This window comes from Puccinia triticina, chromosome 6A, assembly GCF_026914185.1.
Source record: "Puccinia triticina chromosome 6A, complete sequence".
Classification (NCBI taxonomy): Eukaryota; Fungi; Basidiomycota; class Pucciniomycetes; order Pucciniales; family Pucciniaceae; genus Puccinia; species Puccinia triticina.
In genome coordinates, this window is record NC_070563.1 from 1431782 (window position 1) to 1456669 (window position 24888).

The window sequence follows — 24888 nt, forward strand, 5'->3', positions numbered from 1 at the left end:
CTGAAAAATACAAAACCTTTGTTTAGTATGCCATTCCGCCAGGTGGAGGACAGTTTGACTACATATTTTTGCTAGACTTTGCCGGTACATTGTCAGTCTCTTCTTTTTCCTTAGTAATAATGAATAGGTGGACAGGATTGCGATACATTTTCGCTGATTTATGCCCGCATATCACACTTATAGTATCTATCATGATCATGTTGGCTTTCGCTTGATGACCTGCCATGGCGCATTCATCGTTGAGGACGCCCACAGGCCACCTTTCAAATATGACGAAGAGCGCGTATTGCTATTTGCCGATTATTACCATAAGCTCGATGAACAACTCGCGATTGGCCTCAAATCAGTACCATTTCAATGGATCGGCGAACCTCAAAGCATTGCGGTCAATGGCAATGCTCTGGGAAAATGTGATTTAACAAGCCCCTTTGGCTGCAACACCAACTGCCACCACCATCGCCTTGTTGTCAAGCCGGGTATGACATACAGAGTGAGGTGCGTGCAATTTCATCAACGGAAAACACAGCAGTCAAGGTATTGAAGAGCTGTTGAAAGAGTTTTCTGATTTTTGTTTTGTTTTGGATTTCTTTAGAGTGATTGGTATCACAGTCCTTACATACTTGTACATTGGCATTGAAGACCATGAAGATCTCTCAGTCATAGAAGTAGATAGTGGCTACGTTCGTCCCGTGTCAACTAAACACATCCAACTCCATTCCGGCCAACGTTATTCATTTTTGCTGAAGACAAAAAGTCGTGAAGAGCTAAAAAAGCATGGATCTAAAAGAGATTTTTGGGGGAGGCTCGAAACCAGGTGGCGGCCGATTCGTGATCAAGGAGCTTTTGTACTGCACTACGAGGATGATTCAACCTCAACCTCGATTGGCCCTTCGGTTAACACCAAGCCCCTTGACCTTTCTCTAACACCATTTCCCAACCCAAAGGAGTTCAACAAAATAGTCCATTTGCCTAACGAGGGGAATACTTGGTTGGCTGACACATTCGAGCCACTAGACCCCAAGGAAGTTGCACCTACGGCCGCAGAAGTAACACGTAGAATTTTTATCCAGGGTCAGCAGGTCAAGATGGCTGATGGGCGCATCAATTGGTTTGTTAATGGAGAGAAAGTGAGTTTAATTTCGGACATTTCCGGTCTTGCTCAACCTAAACACTGAAGCCCTATATCTTCCCCCCCCATAAGTACGTTGAGACGCAGCCGAAAGTGCCTTTCTTGGTGAGAGCCTACACTACCAAGATAAAACCGGACTACAAAGCCGCTGCCAGAAACAACGGATTCGATAAAAAACTAGGAGCTTATCCAATCAAATTGAATGATGTGGTGGAAATTGTGATAGTCAATCAAGCATCTTCGATTGGTGTGAGCGAAGTGCACCCTTGGCAGTAAGTCGTCTCAAATCCGCCTTCCGCGATCAATATGTTAGTTGACATTTTCTATCTGCGCATTCTAGTCTTCATGGACAAGAGTTCTACGTGATAGCACACGGGACTGGAGCTTTTACCAAAGCCAAGCTAGCTGAAGCAGAAGCACACCAAAAGAGGCATATTCGTCGAGATACTGAGGTTATCTTCACATCACAGCGGGGTGCCTCTTATAAGGGTACTACCGTCCCGCCCGGCACGGTGACGGGATGGATGGTACTGAGAATGAAGGCACAAACTCCGGGTGCTTTCCTAATGCATTGTCACACTCAGGTGAGAACAATGTTGCTTTCACCTAATTCTGAATGGATCCCCATCAGAACTGACAATCTTTCATCAGCCGCATGCTCTTATGGGCATGGGTGTAGTCTTATTGGTAGGGATCGAAAACCTCCCGCCATTACCAGAAGGATATCTCAAGAAATATATGTAAGTGCTCAAAAATTCACAACACATGTTCCGAGAAAGCTTGCTCTGACTCCATGTCTCCACCCAGAAAACCGACCAAATATTAAAACTTCAATATGAAATTCTCAACTCGAGACAGGAAGCAAGGGATCTTTTGTTTAATAGAATCTCTTTTATTTAACTTGCTTTTTCTTCTACCTTCCACCTCCTGATATCCCAATGTAGATTGAAAAAAAAAATTGTTCCTTTCAAAGCTTATTAAGGCTCCATTTGGCAGCCATGATGTTGCAGGAATTTTTTTTGAATCTGCCGGTTTTGTTGACCAAGAGCAATGTCACATTTTTCATATCCTTTCCGCATGATTTACCTTGACAGATGTGAGATAAGGCCAAAGGCCAAAACTAATCCCGGAGCCAGCATCCTCCATTTAGTTCTTGAGCAGGCTTAAAGAAAAACTGAGTTCATATTCTGAACTGGATCAAGTTCAGTTCTTTACCCTGCCTGCTCTTGCACAAGCCTATAGGCCCCTGCCCTCTGCCATTACGTAAGGGGCCAACTGACTGCTGGTTCTGTTAAACAAGGAAATGAGGCCGCAGGGAAGTCGGGGCAGAAACAGGCAGTAGTCAATCTTGAACTCATTCCATACCACAAAAAAACTTGGGAAAAATCCAAGCATTCTTCATCTACATATAACTAAAGAAATGGCCTCTGGGGGCCAAACAAACCAGTAAAAATTTCTGTCAATGCAAGTAACGCCGGCGTCAATATCCTGTACAAATTCTGTCATGTGAGTAACGCCGGCGTCGATGTTCTTTTTGTACTGACAAGTCCGTTCCACCCTGTTCATGCAGCTTTTTGGTTTGAACCAGACTGCTTGATCAACTTTGAAATCTGAACAGACTCCCTCTTCCGTCTCTGAATCAGCACTGCAGCAGTGATCATTTGAATGGAATCCCTCAGTTCCGTCTCAGAATCCGTCCGAGCAGTGATCTGCTGGAATGGAATGATAACTTTGTACAGCATGCCTGCCCGCTCCCTTCAACAGACTCGCTGGGGTGTGTTGACTCCGTGCATCGGACTCGCTTGGGTGTGTTACTCCGTTCATTGGACTCTAGAAATGGGTCACCCAGTCCTTTCAGGGTAATCGACTCCCTTCAACGGACTTGCTGTGGGTTTTGTGGACTCTGTTCAACGGAATCTCTTAGGGATGGTCACCCAGTTCGTCCATTAGGTGGACATCCACACCTAATCAATCTCCATGGGTAATCAACCTCATCGTCTATTTCCATGACAATTCTGCTTCATTGAACTTGGCTACACACAAACAACTGAGTCTCTTGAAGCAATCTGCTTCATCAAACACCACTACACACAACAACCAATTCCGTTGAAGTAATCTGCTTTGTCCAAATTGGTTACACATCTACAACCCTGTGGATTTTACCCGTCTGCACCTCCATCTCAGAACATATATAATCACACATTGTGCTGTTAGTTCCCTCAAGTTCAACCAATCCACTCATCAGACACCAAACATTGCCTTTGATTAGTATACTATCCCCCTCATCATCACACCTCATACTTTCCCCCTCACCACACCTCAATTAACTTCCTCATTCCAATTCTCAAATCTTTCCTTTTTTCATTGCAAAAATGCAACAATCCAATGAACAGTTGAGAAGAGCTTATGCTGCGGAATGGCAAGCTAGATTCAGAGAAAGGCAACAATATTTTGCTCTATCTTCTACCCCTTCATTGTCTTTTCACAATGTACAAAACAAGGGTGTCATACAAAGGGGTCTTATTGATCCTCATGTTCATTCTACAAAAATAATGTCTCATCTATACAATGATCTGGAAAATCTTCATGTAAACAATACCATCAGGACAGGATCATTTGTGGACAACAATTTTGCTCGTCAACAGACCAGCCACTTTAGGGAATACCTATAATCACAACACACTTCAACCAACAACCTCCCAAAATCAACACCCCTGAAAATCTGATGAATGGAAATTCTTACCATTTGTATAGGAGAATTTACAATGAACCAACAATCACAAGAGGGATAACCACTTTATAATTGACAACTGCTGGGTTGTGCCCTCCAATTCATACTTATCAGCCAAATTTCACTGTCACATCAATGTAGAAATATGTGCAGTCAAATACCTGTACTAATATTAGATGGGGTGAATATATTCAGAGCTTCTTGATGGGTAGCAGCTCCAGCAGCATGCTAGAGGATTTTCTCTTTCAAACTATCTGCAAATTATCTCTCTATAATTTGTTTTGACATTCAGCACTATACATGGCACCCCACAAGCAAAGAATGGAAGCCAAGGCAGAGGGGTTTTTCAATTGGTAGAATTTCTGCAGTTTATCATTCTGTTCCAGAAAGATGGCATTTACGGCTACTACTCAATCATGTCACTGGTGCAACCTCTTTTGAGGATCTTTGTACATTTTGGAGACAAATTGATAACAGTTTTTGTTCAGCTTCTTTGGCCCAGGGTCTGTTGGAAAATGATCATTATTTGGAAGCCACAATGGCTGAAGCAAATGAAACAATGATGCCATCTTATTTGCAAAATTTATTTGGCATAATTATAGCAACATTTCAACCTTCATACCCTCTGTGTTTATGGAATTCTTCCTATTACATGACTGAAGACTGGAGATCCATCAGGGATTTCAAGATGATGCACTCATGACAAATCAGATGATTGAAGTGATCAATCCAATCCTTTTACAAAATGGTCTTCAACGTGTGGATATCTCAAATTGACAATGCAAATCATTTGAACAATCAGCAGAGATCAGCATTTGATTGATCAGATCATCAATGCATGTTATTCAGAACAACCTGCTTGCTTCTATAATGATGGTACAGGGGGATCTGGAAAGACTTTCTGATACAACTGCTTACTGGAAAATGTCAGATAAACCCAAAGAGTTGCTATCACAGGTGCAGGAAGTGGTGAGCTCTCATTTTCCCAACCATACCATCTTAATTTGTATTCTCTCTGAACCCACAGGAATTGCAGCTATGAACATGCAATATGGCAGGACTGCTCAGTTGAATTTTGGAATTCCTCAAAAGCTTCTTCAAAATTCAGTTTCTTCAATCACAAAACATTCTCAAAAGGCTGATGTGTTGAGGCAATCAAATCTTATCATTTGGGATGAAGCCCCAATGACACATAGACATGCCCTTGAATTGGTAAACACTGAGACAGATTACTCCAAGACTTGATGGATTCAGATCAACCCTTTGGTGGCAAGGTAATTGTACTTGGAGGTTATTTACGTCAGGTTTTACCAGTGGTGCGGAAGGGAACATGTCCCCAGATTGTTGATGCAAGCATTGTCAACTCTTACTGCTGGAGATACTTCCAACAAAATATCATCTAACTTCCAGCCAATATGTGTGCAGCAGGTGATCCTCAATTTCAGCAGTTTCTCTTATCCATTGGAGATGTGAAGGTATCACTCAATCAAACAACAAAATCAACCCACCTACTTCTATGGTTATTCATGGGGGTTCTCAGGAGCAAAATTTGAATCATCTCATAATACTGCAAGAATATTTCTTTAAAACAAATCAACTCTAGAATTCTAGAATCCATTCCATCTCAGGGGAGAACTTACACAAGCTTTGATTCTGTGGAAGATGATCCCCAAAACCTATATTTGCAAGAGTATATCAAAGGGTTGAACATCACAGGGTCCCCACCTCATATTCTTCAACTGAAATGTGGAGTGCCAATAATAATGCTCAGGAACCTTGATTGGACAATGGGACTTTGTAATGGAACCAGGTTGATTGTGGAAAACTTGGGTCCAAATGTGATTCACGCAAGAGTCATATCAGGTAACAGAGTTAATGATTCTGTGGCTATCCCTCACATTCCTTTCATATCTTACCCAGACAATTCTGCACTGCCTTTCAAGCACATTTGAAAGCAATTTCCTGTCAATCTGGCTTTCTCCCTGACAATTAATAAATCTCAAGGCCAAACAATTGGAAATGTTGGTATTGTTCTTCATGAAACTGTTTTTAGTCATTGCCAGCTCTATGTTGCACTTTAAAGAAGCAAGTCAAGCCAAACTACAAAGGTAGTGATTCCTCAGCCTGAACTTAAGTGGCCAGGCTTCATATGAAACTTAAAACATTGTTTACACGGAATTTCTTTCTCATGTTCAGAGTTCATGAATTTCCCTCATCAATATTTCCCCAAAAATTGTCTTTCCAGCACAACTTTTGTGTCTTCTTGAAAAAAACTTGAATTTATTTCACCAGTTTGCACTAATTTTGGTTTCTTACCAAGTTTTCATTTCAAATTTGCTTTCCTTTGACTGAATGCCTGTTATGTAGATAGTCACCCAGGAATTGCAACATCAAAGTTTTTAAAACTTTAATCTGTTTCTTTTGAGCTGTCACATTAACCTTTTGCCTTTCACCTCCTGTGATTTACAAACCCCTATGACTTTAAAATTTGGGGGCTTCCCCTTGTAAGACAATATGTGATGTGTAATTACCTAATTTGATACACATCACTTCAAACTTTCATATATTGATTTGCCACAAAAGATTGGATCAAGTGAGATCAAGTTGTTTTTTTACGGACTTACTTTGCGCACTGCAAAAAACTCTTTGCGCACTGCACAGTGTGCGCAGTCCCAAACACTTCACGCACTGCGGGTGAAATACATACTTTTTTCAAGATGTTTTCTGACCAATCACTAAACAGGCTTTTAATTGGTCTCTCTGAATTTTTTGGGAGTTTTTTGAAGCATTCTTCCATGTTTAAAAGAATCATAAAAAACCAGAACAAAGGTAGGATGTGAGGCAGTGGTGGGCAGATACGTTACTTTATGTTACGGCAGTGAAATTGGATAAAATAACATCTTTTTAGTTATCCAAATTGGCCATTTTGGTAATGTACAAAATTTGGGCAGTAAAGTATAGTAAGGTAAATTTTTTTTCAACCTGATTTTTTATGTTTTTGGTAACATAACTTTTTTGATATGGGGCTTTTTGTAAGAGGGGGTTGAGCTTATTGAAAAAAAAGGAAGTTGGTATCATGTCTTTACACAGCGGGCAATTGGATGTCGCACGCAGCCCGCAGAGACACCCAAGTAAAGGGGGTCCCCTTGGCTCAGGTGTTGCTGCGGGCTGCGTACAACATCTGATTGCTTGCAGTTAGGGTGTTCAAAGTTGACTCGCATAAAATCATAACACCATAAAATCATAAAATTCTAAGCTGAAAATATATGTTGCACCCAAGCACTCAAATTAGAGCAACATTTCTAGAATGGTACATATGAAATCATCACTTGAAAGTTTTATGATTTTATGATTTTATGCATTGAAAATTTTATGATTTCAACTTTGAACACCCTTAATGTTAGCTTATTGGTTAAGGCTTGCCTCTCTGAGGGTAGTGATGTTTGGAGTTGCGGGTTCAACTGTAGAAACTGTAAAATGAAGATGTGTCTGGTGAGAGTCAAACTCACGGCCTCAGCTATGCTGAGACACATACTAGAGTACTGCCTTTACCAATTAGGCTACAGACGCTTGTGGCTGCCAGCTGGGTGGTTGGTTGCTAGTGCTCATGGGTCGATCCAACAGCCCTCCATACTGTGGTGATACATCATGGTAGCAGACTAACAGACAACTCAACACCCCTCCTTGCTACATGATGGGAAGTGGGGATTGACCCCAAGAGAGAGTGGGAATGAGACCCAGGAAAGATGATCAGTGTAGGGATTGAACCTGTGATCTAGATGTAGGCTTATAGGGGTTTGCGTGGTCTTACAAGTAAGCATTCACAAATTCATCAAGTCTCTATTGTAAGCGAGTAGCGCTCAGGTAGCTCTGGGCTCATAACCTGTAGAAACTGTAAAATGAAGATGTGTCTGGTGAGAGTCAAACTCACGACCTCAGCTATGCTGAGACACATACTAGAGTGCTGCCTTTACCAATTAGGCTACAGACGCTTGTGGCTGCCAGCTGGGTGGTTGGTTGGTAGTGCTCATGGGTCGATCCAACAGCCCTCCATACTGTGGTGATACATCATGGTAGCAGACTAACAGACAACTCAACATCAACCCTCACTCTGAACAACTTTTAATCTGGCTTCCTGGCAGCATACTGAGTTTATGTGGTTGTTTAGTGTCAACTTGAGCGAACATCTTGCTCATATTGATAAAAACAACAACAAATCAGGGCCTTTACCAGAAAGTTACACCAAAGTTACCCAAATATGGGAAAAAATGTAATGTAACTGGTTTTGTTCAAAATAACCAGGGAACGTAACTAGATAAAATGGAGCCCATTTTCTGCAGGAGATATCGTAACTCCAAATTAGATATATGTAACTAGCAGATAACGTAACTGTAAAGGTTACGTTACCCTCAGAGGTATCCATTTGGAGAATGTATCTGCCCACTGCTGTGTGAGGGCCTAAAAAACAAAGTTCCCATTGCCCAAAAATTCCAAATCAGTTATTGAATAATGAAATATATAACAAAAGCTACTTTGATAATTTTGAGTCACTTTGTGCAAAAATAAGGGTATGCAAAATAAGGAAATTTCACTACATGATAGCACATTGCATCTAAAATATCCTCATTTTTCAGACCCTTATCCTTGCACAAAGTAGCTAAAAATTTCCAAAAGAGCTGTTCTTATATCTTTAATTACTCAATAAAATATTTGGAATTTTTGGGCAATGGGAACCTTATTTTTAAGGCCCCGCATCCTACCTTTGTTCTAGTCTTTCATGTTTTTTTTAACATGGAAGAATGCTTCAAAAAAACTCCCAAAAATTCAGAGAGGCCAATTGAAAGGCTTTCTATTGATTTGTCAAAAAACATCTTGAAAAATCTGTGTATTTCACCGGCAGTGCGCGAAGTGTTTGGGACTGTGCACACTGTGCAGTGTGCAAAGAGTTTTTTGCAGTGCGCAAAGTAAGTCTGTATAGTATTTGTTGCATTGTTGGCTCAGACTTGCCTCTTGCAACCCCCCATCTTCAATGGGTTATTTTGAGCAAAGAATGAGGAAATTTGATGATCTAAGAGCATCAAAAATTAGACAAGATGCTGGGCTTTCATAATATCCAGAAATCTTGATGAAATCTTTGGAGGTAAGCAAGCTACTGCAACATTTGTTGGAAATGGTGTTTTTAGCCATTCCTCTCAGACCTAAATCACCAATACCACATAAGTCCCTCTGGTGGAGGCGCTTAGCGCCCCCACCTTTGGACTTATCTAAGTTTTCCAATTAGGCGGACAACTCCCTTTTACCTTGTCAATATATATTTACATATAACTAAATAAATGGCCTCTGGGGGCCAAACAAACCAGTAGTAACACCAGCCTTGGTATGCAAGTAATACTGGTTTTGATGCTCTGATTTTCTATTAAACACTTCTTACTCCACATGGTCATGAACAGAACCTTCAACCCTTCAACCTATGGCCTGTCCCTGATTCCGTTTGAGCAAACTCAACGTATTATGATTTCAAACTGCCTGGCGCCCCAAATTTGGGGGCTTGTTGAAACTCAAGCGCACTCTGCTGCGCATCTCAAAAATTTGAGCGCCTTGTGCGCAACTCACTGCTGTCCTTTGGTATCAGTAAAGGGGGTCCCCTTGGCTTGGGTGTCACTGCGGGCTGCGCGCAACATCCAATTGCCTGCTGTGTCAATTACTAATGGAGTCTCTAACCATTGGGTTATAAGACATGTACTTTTCAGTTGTAGACACACGGACTTAGTTTCTCAGTTTCTGACATTGGCATACATGATGTGCTTGACTTGTTGCGCCATTTCCCGCTTGATGGGGCAGGAACATAGATTGCGCTGAAAGATAAGGCCAAGGATTTTGTCTTCAGTGAATGTGATGTTGAGGTTTTTCATGTCAGTGATCAAGTCGTGCATTCAAGCCTCGCAAGCTGCTGGTGTCACAAATGAGTCCGGGTCAATTCAGAGAAGGGAGTCCAGTGCCAATATTTGTGCTGCATGGCACACTGAGTTGAAGCACGATTTCAGATTCTTGAAGCCTTTGTGACAAGTTGTCATTGACGAGATACCATCTTCAAGGGACTGATCAATTGAGTGTAGGAGGATGGCTTGCCCAACCTTCTCATGGTGGATGTTGGTCGTTGGTTTGTCCCAGAATTTGGAATTGTACAACACTTGCACACCTGTGGCTAAATAATTCATCCATTCCAAATGGATGAAAACAGGATCTCATCCTCCATTTTTAATGGAATACCAACTGGAGCTGGGTTGGGCCAGCTCCTGCATGTTTGGTCCAAATTCCAGCTCACCTAGCTCCCCCCTCAGAAAAAAATCCAGCTCACCCAGGCCTCTCAAAACCCAAATATCCAGCTCAGTCAGCTCCCTCTGCACTCAGAATTCTAGCTCCCCCAGCTCCCTCTGCACCCAAATATACAGCTCTCCCAGCTCTCCCTGAACCCACACATCCAGCTCACCCAGCTCCTTATCCCACTCAAATATCCAGCTCAGCCAGCTCTCTCTGCACTCAAAATTCCAGCTCCCCCAGCTCTCCCTGCTCCTAAATATCCAGATCACCCAGCTCTCCCTCCACCCAAATATCAAGCTCCCCCAGCTCCCTCTGCACCCAAAGCTCCAGCTCCCCCAGCTCCCTCTGCACCCAAATATCCAGCTCTCCCAGCTCTCCCTCCACCCAAATATCCAGCTCGCCCAGCTCCTTATCCCACACTAATATCCAGCTCAGCCAGCTACCTCTGCACTCAAAATGCCAGCTCCCCCAGCTCTCCCTGCTCCTAAATATCCAGCTCACCCAGCTCCCTCCGCACCCAAAACTCCAGCTCCCCCAGCTCCCTCTGCACCCAAAACTCCAGCTCCCCCAGCTCCCTCTGCACCCAAATATCCAGCTCTCCCAGCTCTCCCTCCACCCAAATATCCAGCTTGCCCAGCTCCTTATCCCACACAAATATCTAGCTCAGCCAGCTCCCTCTGCACTCAAAATTCCAGCTCCCCCAGCTCTCCCTGCTCCTAAATATCCAGCTCCTCCTGCACCCAAATATCCAGCTCAACCAGCTCCTCCTGCACCCAAATATCCAGCTCAACCAGCTCCTCCTGCACCCAAATATCCAGCTCAACCAGCTCCCCCGGTACTCATATATCCAGCTCACCCAGCTCCCTCCGCACCCAAAACTCCAGCTCCCCCAGCTCCCTCTGCACCAAAATATTCAGCTCTTGCAGCTCTCCCTCCACCCAATATCCAGCTCACCTAGCTCCTTCTCCCACGCAAATATCCAGCTTTGCCAGCTCCCTCTGCACTCAAAATTCCAGCTCTACCAGCTCTCCCTGCGCCAGGTGGCAGGGGGAGCTGGATAACATTGTAGGGGAGCTGGGGGAGCTGGGTTTTGGGGTGGCAGGGGGAGCTGGGTTTTGGGGTGGCAGGGGGTGCTGGATTTGGGGTGGCAGGACAAGCTGGGGGAGCTGGATTTGGGGTGGCAGGAAAAGCTGGGGGAGCTGGATTTGGGGTGGCGGGGAAGCTGGATTTTGAGGTGGCAGGGGTAGCTTGGGGAGCCGGTTTTGTGAGTGGAAGGATGAGCTGGGGGAGCTGGATGGTGAGGTGGCAGGGAGAGCTGGAGCAGCTGGGTTTACGGCTGGTAGGGGGAGCTGGGTGAGCTGTATTCTCAGCCTTAGAGTCAACACAGCTGACCTAAAAGCTGCCTTTTCTACCTTTTTACATATTAATTACTTCATATCTTTTCCATCTTAAGAGATAACCTTGTTTAGACTTCAGATTCTGTTTTCCCATGCAATTTTAACCCTAGTTAAAACTTGTCACTTCTTAGTAACTCTACTCTTTCCCTAAGTTCTTGTGTCAGCCTCAGAGTCAGCGCAGCTAACCTAAAAGTCTGCCTCTTCTACATCTCAAATCATTTGAGAACAATAACTCTAAACTAAAATTTGATCCGCAAGCTCTAAGTTCCTCCAATTAGGTCCCGCGACTCAATGAATTACAATTGAGTCCCGCTACTCAATGAATTACAATTGAGTCCCGCTACTCAATGAATTACAATTGAGTCCCGCGACTCAATGAATTACAATTGAGTCCCGCTACTCAATGAATTACAATTGAGTCCCGCGACTCAATGAATTACAATTGAGTCCCGCGACTCAATGGGAGCTGGATTTGGGGTGGCGGGGAAGCTGGATTTTGAGGTGGCAGGGGTAGCTTGGGGAGCCGGTTTTGTGAGTGGAAGGATGAGCTGGGGGAGCTGGATGGTGAGGTGGCAGGGAGAGCTGGAGCAGCTGGGTTTACGGCTGGTAGGGGGAGCTGGGTGAGCTGTATTCTCAGCCTTAGAGTCAACACAGCTGACCTAAAAGCTGCCTTTTCTACCTTTTTACATATTAATTACTTCATATCTTTTCCATCTTAAGAGATAACCTTGTTTAGACTTCAGATTCTGTTTTCCCATGCAATTTTAACCCTAGTTAAAACTTGTCACTTCTTAGTAACTCTACTCTTTCCCTAAGTTCTTGTGTCAGCCTCAGAGTCAGCGCAGCTAACCTAAAAGTCTGCCTCTTCTACATCTCAAATCATTTGAGAACAATAACTCTAAACTAAAATTTGATCCGCAAGCTCTAAGTTCCTCCAATTAGGTCCCGCGACTCAATGAATTACAATTGAGTCCCGCTACTCAATGAATTACAATTGAGTCCCGCTACTCAATGAATTACAATTGAGTCCCGCGACTCAATGAATTACAATTGAGTCCCGCTACTCAATGAATTACAATTGAGTCCCGCGACTCAATGAATTACAATTGAGTCCCGCGACTCAATGAATTACAATTGAGTCCCGCGACTCAATGAGAGTTATGGCGCGCATGGGCAGTTGTGACGTGGCAGCGCTACCAGGCGCGCCAACCACTTGTACATGTGTAATTATGTAAGCAAAATGTGAAAAATTTTGAAGTCAGGATCTTCCTTGCCTGAGGAGGATCGAAAGAAATCAGACACCCAGAACCACACTGTAACCCCTCCCTTTGGAGGTGTCACAAGCAGGATCACAGCATCCCAAACAATCCCGCATATAGTCTTGCTCTTCCCCCGCCCCTCCTGACTCTGCAGAGATCGTCTTGACATCTCCCCCAAGTCAGGTAAGCTCAGCTCCTTCTATCACTTCTTCCCCCACTGTGTCATGTAAGGTTCAAAGGTTTGACAGCAGATCATGATAAGTGGCTCCGGAAGGAGGCCATTGCTAATGCCAATGTTTTACTGCAAAAATTTCGCGCCACAAAGAGACGCAACCCCGGCACAACTCCTATCAGAGCCGTGCTTTTTTGTGGGGGCAAATGTCAGCCCTTGGCTAGTCCAGACAGCGCCAAGGCTGACACCGCACGCACCACAGAAGGGCTGTGCACGCATAATGCCGCTCCAAGCACAGAACGCGCCAAAGACAACGAGAGCGCGCGCGTGCGCAACTGTGTAAGAGTGCCATGAGTGTCATACCCGGCTGGGTAACACTCACGGGTTGTCGAGCTCAAGTGAGCACAATCCACAGGAAAGTTCCACACGTGGATTTAGTTGTCAAAGTTCGAGTGAGTACAATCCACACGGATGTTCTACGCGTGGATTTAGTTCAACAAGAACGTTGTGGAGACACGACGCCTAAGTGCGGCCAGCATCTTTTGCTATAAGAGACCTGGGGCCTCCGCCACACAAAAGGTCCACTAGATTATATTCTAGATTACAACGCCCGTCTACCTTGTTTTGATACAAACGACTGGGGCTTTTATCTATAGTTATCTCATCTTCCTTTATACCTTTAAGACTTCTTCTCCTCGCCTCCCTTGACTCCGCCTCCGCCTCCAACTCCCTTTTCCGCCTTCACCTCCGCCGTTCTCAACTACCCTTTCTCCCTGGTTCATTCCGCTCGCTACCTTATTAGGTAAGCTAGAGCTTTTCTTCTACAAACCTTCTTAGGTTCAGGTACGGCTTAGCTCTACCAGTCCCTCCACCGGAGGCGCGGCTTTCTCCTCCCGCATCGCGGTCGAGTCGAGCGTGTTTTCCTCTTTAGGAACTCACATCTCTGTTCTTGTTTATTCAGGGCGTCGCCACTTTAGAGACGCGCCCTGACATTTGGGGGCCTCATCAGGAAATTTTTTCCCAGACCCTACGAGTATCTAGAATACTGACACTTGTCTTCTCATTAGTTTCTTTGACAGAAACTCGCTTCACGTTTTTTTTTTTCTGTGTCACTGACAGTCCAGTCCTTTTTATTTTCACTAGTAAGCCGCAGTCTTATCTACGGAAGCTTGTCAGTGGGACAAGACAAACTGATCAACAACCTTACAGTGTTGACTCGTCAGACTTCCCTTCTTAACTTTTTTCAGTCCGAGCGTAATCCAGCGGTTTCTAACCGTTTGACTAGAAGCTCAGCGCCTCCCGGGGTAAATAACAACCCAGGCCCAGCAGATCCCGCAGGTAGTCAGGCAAATAACGGTGTGGGCGATCTTTTCGATCGGCTTTTTCACCCCACAGGTGCCACAGCTCGCAACAGCACTCGCGCAGCTACTGCTCCGGCTCTAGGAGCTCCGATCCAGTTGCGCAACTCTGCGTCTTCGTCTACTGGTTCTAACGGGAACTCGGTTCTTCGGGCTAGCTCCGTCGTCCAGCGTCTCATAGACGACGTCCGTTCCAGGCCATCTCCAGGAGCCTCATCCGCAGCTATAGAACGACAGTTGGTCGGCGATAATCCTCGCGTTGGGCCCGATAATTTGAATCAAGAACGGCCGCGATCTGAGTCCGTTGCTAGTATAGATATCATCACCATTGGTGAAGGTTTGTCCAGTCCCATCCATCATGACTCCTCCCAAGAAAACTAGTAGTAAACCCGCTTCTCGTGCATCCTCCACCAGGTCCTCCCAACCAGCCCTCGTTCCCCCGGGCGAATTTAAACGCGGCGGAAGTACGCCGAAACTGGAGCCCGACAACGGAGTTAGTATTCCAAACTCACCTCAGATACAAGCAGGCGTATCTGGAAGCCCTTGCGGGAGCGAACCAGGAAGCTATGGGAATCCTGCGGGACCAAGCAATGGCGACCCACCAGACTCTGGAGCAGTTGATCGGCCGCGAAACCTTGCTGGTTCTCACAGAGGGTTGGACTCCTCCATCCACGCGCCCCAACCACCGGGCAGCGAGGTCAGCGAACCAACAAAATCGCGGCCGAAACCGCCATCAAGCCTATGCACGCCCCAACCACGTAGCTATTCCACCGGGAGCGCCCCAGCCATCCCAAGCCCAAGGAAATCGTCCGAGCCGGATGCGGGGTCGTCAGAACTACAAGGCGTCAATCTACGCGGAGTTGTTCTGCATGGGCAGGACGATCCAGGGAGGCTATCAGGCCATAGATCAGTCACGCTCCAGGAACCAAGGGCACAACAACTGACCTTATTGGAGGTGAGCAGTGTGTTGAACCGCATGTTCAAGGAGCTTGAGAAGATTATTGACGGTAACTCTCGCCTTATAAAGGATCGTATTGATATGTCTTCGACGTCCCTCTCGAAGTCCTTGCTCAAAGACATCTCTTCCCCTATCTCTAATAATGTCCAGATTGTGAAAGATGTTGTCAATGAGCAGTTTGAGGCTGTTAAATTCTCCCTTACAGGAATACATACCACTAGTAATTCCATATCGTCCAGTTCTACTTATATGACAGAAGTGCTTGATCGCCTGGCGGCGAAGATCCGCGCTATTGAGGATATTGTGAGAACTACGCGCCCAGATGACCCTAAGAGGGGCGAAAACGACTTGAGAAATTTTGTCCAGACAGCTCTTGACACCGCTGTAGCTCAAGTCATCAGTGGATTACCTGATAACAGCAAGGTAATACAAGTAATACAGGAGGTCAGCGCCCGCTTGTCCTCTGTGGCGGATCAGAACAGGGCAATTCTACGCGAGATCGAATTCTCCAGGGAGACTGTCGTTCCGGATGACATGTTATCCAACCTGTCCGCTGTAATATCAGCCCATATTGATAAGAAGTTCTCCGAATTAAAGCTTGTAGGGAGTCTTACTGCTACCATGCCTTCCCCGCATATCCCTTTGGGCGCCTCCAGCGTTAGTGCGGAAGTTGAGCAAAAACTGGAGGAGCAGAGCGAGAATCAGCGCGCTGATTTTCTTAAGCTTAGTGACAAAATTGACCGTATGATGAGTCAATACCGTTCAGAAGGGGCTCGGCTTAGGGAAGAGATAGCCGCGCTTACCGACTCGGTCACTAAGCTACGCCAGTCTGATCAATACAGGCAGGCGCCGCCTCATTTTCCTCAGCCTGAATACCAATCTCCAAGATATGCGCAGGAGGGGATCAATCCTGAACTAAAGAAGAGGCTTAATAATGCCATTGCTAAATCAGACTGGCCAACGTTTTCTGGTGACGGCGAATACGACCACTTGCGGTTTGTACGGTGGATCGACACAGCTAAAAATGACAGCCATATACATGACAAGGTTATTGTCCTCAAACTTCTTACGATGCTCACTGGGTCCGCGCTGTCTTGGTATGAAACAATGCGCTTAACTCACCAGAATACTACATGGGCGTTCTGGAAAGCTGACATCTGTAAAAAGTTCGGGCACTCTGCTTGGAAGCGAAAGAAACAGGACGCCTTCTCTGCAGACAAATTTGTCCCAGGAGAAACCACGCCCGCCCAATGGGTGACACGGCAGTATAATCGCCTGCAATGCTTTGAGCCTGGCATCGACCAGGAGGCCATTAACTTCAAGCTTCTGAATCTTATGGAAAACAAGGTAGAATATGCCGCCAAAAATGCGATGAGACGGCCAGACGCAGACCTTAGCAGCTTTATAAACATTCTAGAGGATATCTGCGATAAGACTCGCCTAGGCAGGCGGAGATTCCCTCCTAAACCCTTTTCTCCCCCGACCGCTAAAAACACCGCCGCACAGCCGGACAAGGCCAAGCCGGCGATGTCAGACATCAAGTGCTTTTCATGCAAAGAGACCGGTCACATATCGCGCAACTGCCCCAAAAAAAGTGTTAATAATGTGGAGACGGCGACGACGCCAGCCAGGGCGACGAGGCTGGTAGTGACCCAGAGAATGATGAATCCATCATTGGCGCTATATCCGATAGTTTGGAGGTCGTGGGACACGCGAGGGGCCGGAATAATTTGGTGCAGATGACGTGCTGAGACAAGGAGTGCGTGGCCCTGTTGGATAGCGGGGCCGTAAGGTCAGTGGTGGGGAAAGGCTACCTTTCTTGTTTTTGTCCGGGATGGGAGAAATTTATCCTCCCCGTGCAGGCAGGGAAGTTCCGTAGCGCATCAGGTGCTCTGATTTCACTCGGAGTAGTAAATGTTCGACTTGTTTTTAGTGGCATCAAGATGGTAATCAAGTTTGTTGTCATGGATAACATGGCAGCTAAGTACTTCATCATCGGTAACGACTATCTGCTCCATTACAAAATATCACTGATCAACTCGGAGAAACGCCAATTCACAATTGGGAAGCAAACCTTTGACTTCGACGAGTTAATCAACGCAGTATCGGCTGATAAGTGTGAGGATCTCACGTTTGAGGGTGAAGTCCTGCGAGACTCAAAGATTAGCGGGGATATTACCAAAGCACAGCGCGGAGAGCTGGTACGAGCCCTGTCCGACAACAAGTGCGCCTTTGCGACTGCTGATCAGCCGTTTGGGTCAATCAAGGGACACGAGGTTGAGATCACTCTTACAGTTGACAAACCATATCCATTGGCCCTGCGGAAGTCTCCGTACCCGGCCAGCCCGCGCACTCGAGCGGCCATAGAGGAGCACATTGCCCTGCTCGTCAAGATGGGCATACTCCGCAAGGTGGGTTCCAATGAAGGAGTTGCAATCACAACTCCGGTAATTATCGCATGGAACAAGGAGAAGTCGAGGCTAGTTGGTGATTTTCGCGCCCTGAACACGTATACGACTCCAGACCGGTATCCAATGCCTAAAATCACGGAGTCTTTGACAAAATTGCACGGTGCAAAGTACATCACGTGCATGGATGTCCTCAAGGGGTTTCATCAGAACACGGTCAGCGAGAGCAGCCGACAGTTCCTACGCATTATATTGCACATGGGGATCCATGAGTATCTCCGCATGCCGTTTGGGATCAAAAATGCGCCATCACATTTCCAGCGCATGATGGACACCGAATTCCGGCTGGAATTAAGCGAGCTCTGGTTAATCATCTATATTGACGACATCATAGTATTCACGGATACATGGGATGAGCATGTGGCAAAGCTTTGCATTATCCTCCAGCGTGTTATTCGCATGGGGATGAAGATCTCTCTCACCAAGTGCTCGTTTGGGTTTTCAGAATTGAAAGCTCTGGGACATATTGTGAATGGTCTCTCCCTTGGCATTGATCAACACCGTGTAGTGGCAGTGCTGATGAAGCCCATACCGGTCACTATCAAAGAGCTACAGTCCTTCCTTGGATTTGCGGGCTACTACCGGTTGCATATCAAGGATTTCAACCGCATGGCTTCCTGCTTGTATAAGATCTGCAGCCCTAACGCTACTTTTGAGATGACCTTGGAGAGGATCAAGGCTTATAAAGCGCTGCGAGTAGCACTGACCACAGCACCCCTGCTTTTTCACCCTGATCCTAAAAGGCCTTTCATACTGTACGTAGACGCCTGTATGGAGGGCATAGGCGCAGCCCTGCATCAAATCCAATTGATTGGAGACCAAGAGCAGGAAGGCCCTATTTGCTTTATATCTCGGCAGTTGAAAGAATCGGAGAAGCGATATGGTGCCTCACAGCTTGAGTGCTTATGTCTCGTCTGGGCCCTAGAAAAGCTGTACTATTATCTGGATGGATTTGTTTTCACCGTCATCACAGATTGTGTCGCGCTGAAGTCGTTGCTTAATATGAAAACACCTAGCCGTCATATGATGCGCTGGCAGATCTCCATCCAGGAATGGCGAGGCTCTATGACTATCATACACCGGGATGGCTTGGTCCACAAGAACGCCGACGGGCTGTCGCGATGGGCCCTTCCTAATGACAAAGACAATCCCGCGTCAGACGAGGAGGACTCCCCTAGGGAGGTGCCAATAATGGCTATTAGTGTAAGCGGCCTGTCCAACAAATCTTGGGACTCTGTGGAACGTAGCTATGACGGTAACCGTAACACGGCGGCTCTAGTAGGAATTCTGCGCTCAAAGCACACGCAACAGGATTTAGTGGCCCAGCTAGAGGAACCCTGGAAGGCAAATTTTAGTGCAGGGCGTTTTATACTCTTGGACGGTTTGCTGTATCATCGCACCGGGAATCACTGTGCACTGGTATTAGTCGACGAGGATCACATACAAACAATGCTGCATGAATGTCACGATAACATTGCCGCCGGCCACTTTTCCAAAGACCGAACAGTGGAGAGGTTGCGAGTCTTGGCATGGTGGCCGGGATGGACCGTTAGAGTTGAGCAGTACTGCTCCAGCTGCGATTGCTGTCAAAAAGCGAATCGGGCCACGGGCAAGAGGTTTGGGCTCCTCCAGTCCATTGAGGAACCCAAGCAACGCTGGTAAGTTATTAATATGGACTTCGTAACAGCGCTGCCGGCTGGAGGGAAGGATAGTTTCAATGCAGTTCTCGTAGTCGTTGACAGGTTCTCCAAGCGCGCAAGGTTCCTGCCGTGTTACAAGGACAATACCGCCCTGGACGTGGCACTTATCTTCTGGAATAACATCATCCATGATGTCGGATGTCCAAAGGTAATCATTACGGACCGCGACCCAAAATTTACATCAGAGTTTTGGCAAAGCCTGTTCCAACTGGTGGGAACTAAGTTGTCCTTCTCCACGGCCTATCATCCACAGACCGATGGCCTGGCAGAACGGATGATTCAGACGCTAGAAGATATGATTCGAAGGTACTGCGCGTTTGGCCTTCAATTCAAAGATAGCAAGGGATATACTCATGATTGGGTCTCCCTGTTACCTACGCTGGAATACGCTTACAACTCTAGCATACACGCGAGTACCGGTAAAACACCTTTCGAACTTGAGCGCGGCTGGATCCCGCGTATGCCGCGTGATCAAGTGCTCAGCAAGGCGGTGACATTACACCCTTCAGCCGAGCGCTTTCAGGAAATGATGCTCAAGGCGGAGAAGCAGGCAAGCGACTGCTTGAATGAGGTGGTCGCGTACAACAAGGAACGCTGGGATAAGAACCATCGCGACCACGACATAACGGTTGGTGACCGTGTCTTAGTATCAACCGTTAATTTTCAGAACTTGGGGGGTAATCGCAAGCTGAAAGACTTGTTTGTGGGTCCTTTTTTTGTGAAGGCTCTCCACGGGCGGAACGCAGTAGAGGTTATATTGACAGAGGGCTACAACCTCAAGCACCCCACATTCCCCGTTAGCCTACTGAAAAAATATGTGGTCCCTGGAGATAAGCGGGAGGCTCCGCCTCCAGTGGTACCTGAGACGCTATCAGAACCAGATTTGGATAAAGTTGCCTTTCCGATCTTGGACGAGAAGTTGGCCCGTGTCCAAGGACAGGATTGTTGCCTTTACCTGACAAGGTTCAAAGGTTTGACAGCAGATCATGATAAGTGGCTCCGGAAGGAGGCCATTGCTAATGCCAATGTTTTACTGCAAAAATTTCGCGCCACAAAGAGACGCAACCCCGGCACAACTCCTATCAGAGCCGTGCTTTTTTGTGGGGGCAAATGTCAGCCCTTGGCTAGTCCAGACAGCGCCAAGGCTGACACCGCACGCACCACAGAAGGGCTGTGTGCGCATAATGCCGCTCCAAGCACAGAACGCGCCAAAGACAACGAGCGCGCGCGCGTGCGCAACTGAGTAAGAGTGCCATGAGTGTCATACCCGGCTGGGTAACACTCACGGGTTATCGAGCTCAAGTGAGCACAATCCACGGGAAAGTTCCACGCGTGGATTTAGTTGTCAAAGTTCGAGTGAGTACAATCCATGCGGATGTTCTACGCGTGGATTTAGTTCAACAAGAACGTCGTGGAGACACAACGCCTAAGTGCGGCCAGCATCTTTTGCTATAAGAGACCTGGGGCCTCCGCCCCACAAAAGGTCCACTAGATTATATTCTAGATTACAACGCCCGTCTACCTTGTTTTGATACAAACGACTGGGGCTTTTATCTATAGTTATCTCATCTTCCTTTATACCTTTAAGACTTCTTCTCCTCGCCTCCCTTGACTCCGCCTCCGCCTCCAACTCCCTTTTCCGCCTTCACCTCCGCCGTTCTCAACTACCCTTTCTCCCTGGTTCATTCCGCTCGCTACCTTATTAGGTAAGCTAGAGCTTTTCTTCTACGAACCTTCTTAGGTTCAGGTACGACTTAGCTCTACCAGCCCCTTCACCGGAGGCGCGGCTTTCTCCTCCCGCATCGCGGTCGAGTCGAGCGTGTTTTCCTCTTTAGGAACTCACATCTCTGTTCTTGTCTATTCAGGGCGTCGCCACTTTAGAGAAGCGCCCTGACAAGGAAGCTAAAAAATTGTGGATGGATTAAATTTGTCTAATCCAGGAGCCCTCCACGTTTCTTTGGTGAGAGGAGGCTGTTGCACTCTCTAGCACAGCTTGGCAGCACTCCCTTAAGGAGGTAGCATTGCCAGTGGAAGTTAGTACCCACCAGAATAATCTTGAACATCCGCTTATCTTGAATCTGCTCAGTCTATCTCTCTCTTTCTGTCTCTATCTTATATTTGTAGTTTCTTTATCCCAAGAAATCCAAATATTTCCCCCCCTTCTTCTTGTGTCCTGCTGTCACTATAGAGACTCAGGCTCACATGTATCATGGGGTGACAAGGGGAGCTGGGGGAGCTGGATCATTGGTTGTGGGTTGAGCTGGGTGACCTGTAAATTTGGGTGGGATTAGGAGCTGGGTGAGCTGGATATTTGGGTCCAGGGAGGCCTGGGTGAGATGGATTTTGGTTGAGGGGGGAGCTGGGTGAGCTGGAATATGGACTGGAAGTGCAGGAGCTGACCCAGCCAGCTCTGGTGGGTATTCCATTCCAAATGGAGGATGAGATCCTGTTTTCCTCCATTTGGAATGGAAGATTTCCTTAGACAAAACTCCACTTGCAAGGCTAGTTCACGTAATTGTTGGGCCCACCTGCAATAGTTGCTGCCGTCGGCGAGAAGGATGTCTTATTCCCAGATGAGCTTTACCGCCAACAATATGTTTGAGGTGGTGGTCCGGCGGTCTTCTTTGGCTAATCAACAATTGCGAGTGTTGTCAATAGCTTGGTCCAAGATATCTAGGGTGGCGGTTCAGCTTGAGGGTGCATTGGGGGAAACTGATTGTTGGGTTATGGCGTGGTTGGGGAGGGATGTTGAGGGAAGTTGGGCGGTAGGGGATGGTAGGGATAGGGATATGGCATGTAATGAAAAGGGGGATAGTATCCATATGGCGAGTTGGCGAAGTCAGGCATTGGTGGATTGTTTGCTTGAACTGTACGGGTACGGGGTAGGTGCGGAGGAGTCTTGTGATCCTCATTTATTTTTGGAGGATTTGTGATTGTGGTGTCCTCAGCATTGGTTGGTGTTGACATGGGTTTGGAAGGAGATATGGGGTTGGGGTTTGGGATGGTAGGAGTGGGAGTTGGAACTTTTTTTTTGACAGAGTGACAGATGCAGCGGAAGAGTTGAAAGGGGTGGGGTTGAAATGGTAATGGGGAATTGGGGGAGTTGGCTGACAAAGGGGTATGTAGGCAATTGGTTTTTTTTGTTTGGGGGGGTATGGGTTTGTTCAAGGACCAGCAAGAAAAGGTATGTTCAAAGTATCTTGATTGTGGATGTGTGTTGATGTAGGGAGACCACCGGTCTGAGCTTGTATTCTTGGCTATGCTGGTTGAGTTGAATCAGGAGAGATAGGATTTGTGGGATGGGTGGATGGGTTGGAATTGGGTTTAGGATGATTGGACATAGTGGATGACTTCCCGTGGGCTAAAAAGCCAGATCTGTCAGGCCAGGTTAAACCTTACTGGCTGGTGAGAACTTGATCTCAATCACTTTTCACCAGCAAGTAAGGTTTAGATCTGTGAAATCTTAGTCTGTACGGGGGGCATAGATCCTACGGGAAGTCTTCCAGTAAGATAAAGAGACAAACTTTGATATGCAAGTCTTGGAAGCCTTGTACGTTGAAAAGAAAGAGTCAATGAAGAAAGGAAATACTTGGGACTCTTTATCTGTCTGTACTTTGAAGCTACGCCTTAACTGGCCAGGAGAAGGGTAAAATTTGACAAAAACAGATAAAAAGAACTCTTTTTTTCTTGCAACAAGGGTTCAATCTTGTTGGTACCTTTCAACCTTCACGACGCTACTGGGGAATTATGACAAAGATAGGTGAAATAATTTTTGGGAATGAAAAGGAAATGTATGCTGATTTATTTGGACAATTCAATGAGCAAAAAACTTTAAGGGTTCATAAACTGTTGTGATATGCACGCACAGGATGATGATACATTGCTTGTAGAGGATAGATAGAGGTATATATATGTCTAGCTACAAGCATGTCTACGCCACAGTCAACTACATATAGGACTATAGATACAAGCATATCTATGTCCTGACAAGCAGTACGGCAAACAAGGAATTCCCCAAGAACCAAGCTCCAGTTAAAATGCCTTGGCCAATGCTGCTCACATATCCAATCCCGATTATGAGGACAGATACCTGAGGCCAAGATGGTCAGCCACCCTCGCCCTTCAGGGCTTCAGAAGAGGTGGGCTGGTTTTTTTTTCTGTGAGGGGTGAAAGGGAATTGGGGCATAACACTGCCAGCATATTTGGCTGGGATGAAGTCATCCCAGTTTGACTGGGATGCACTCAACCAATTTAAAATGGGTTGATCTCATCCAATGAAATACAAAACCAAGGGGGGTACCTTGGATTGATATTTCATCAGTTGAGATCAACCAAGTTTAAATTGGTTGATTTCATCCCAGTTTAACTGGGATAACCTCAACCCAGCCAATTATGCCGGCAGTGTATAAAAAGCCACAAAAGCCCCCAGCTCTCAGGCAAAAAGTACAACATAAGTCATAAGCCTCTCCTACGGAGAGCCCTCCGGGCTATTGAGAGTAGATTGTCTGCTCAGTTGCAGCGTACCTGTCCTTGAACCACAATGCCAATGTTAAATGCACTTAGTTTGCAACCTCTTGCATGTTATGTGTGTCATCACCTCAAACTCATTTCCATGCAATGTCTAATTAGCTGATCAATGGTTATATATAGAGCATCACTCATGAATGCTCAGAATGTGAGTTTGACTCTCACAGTACACAAGGTTGTGGGTTCAATACCCACCTCACTTGGACCTTTCTTTTCAATTATTCAATATGGGCAGTGTCCCCCGGACCCTCCGTTTGAGAGGCTTAGTTAAGTTAGGGGGGACTTGTGTCAAGTTAACACACAAAGTCATACAGTGACCCCGCCATGTAAGCATTCACGATGTAAGCATAATCACGATGTAAGCATAGCATAAATGTAGATTTCCCGCGACCATTCTCTTGGTTTTGCTGGGATTTTACCTCGATAAGAAGCATACCGCGATGTAAGCATAGGATTTTTGTCCACCATCCTTATGCTTACATGGCGGGGTCACTGTACCATCCATATGGCTTCTGCTTCGCAGTCACTGAACCCAAATTTGCCTTGATCAGCCAGTCATCGCATACTCGATCGGCCGGTCTTCGGCGTGCGACTCAAATCGATCGGTATTCTTTCTGGTAATTCCGTGTGGTGATGTGTACAACAATTGAAATCGTTAGTGTAAATAAAATGCCTCATACGGTCTCCATAGGGTGATATGTATGATGATGTACAATTCGACAGGTGGCCAGGGCCTTCCAGCGGGCATGAATCTGATCTGTTTATTAGCAGTAATGCCTGTTCAAGTTGAGGTCGAGTCCGGCTCGGAGAATACTTCAGCAGGTGCTGCTCGCTTGGCATGGAGCAGAGGCAACATGGAGCACAACTC

General features: G+C 46.2%; 2 protein-coding genes across 2 annotated transcripts; both read left to right on the top strand.

Annotated features, from left to right (window-relative positions):
* Positions 1-214: 214 nt before the first annotated feature.
* Positions 215-1955, top strand: PtA15_6A180 (uncharacterized protein; the record flags this gene model as incomplete). The annotated part of the gene is made up of 6 exons (XM_053169858.1): positions 215-495; positions 593-1127; positions 1202-1401; positions 1470-1713; positions 1781-1869; positions 1937-1955. 6 exons carry the CDS (start codon positions 215-217, stop codon positions 1953-1955), a joined length of 1368 nt encoding a protein of 455 aa, XP_053021107.1.
* Positions 1956-11475: 9520 nt separating this feature from the next.
* Positions 11476-14666, top strand: PtA15_6A181 (uncharacterized protein; the record flags this gene model as incomplete). The annotated part of the gene is made up of 2 exons (XM_053169859.1): positions 11476-11478; positions 14257-14666. Coding segments are annotated over 2 exons (413 nt in total), but the record flags the coding sequence as incomplete, so codon positions are not given.
* Between the last annotated feature and the right edge of the window lie 10222 nt (positions 14667-24888).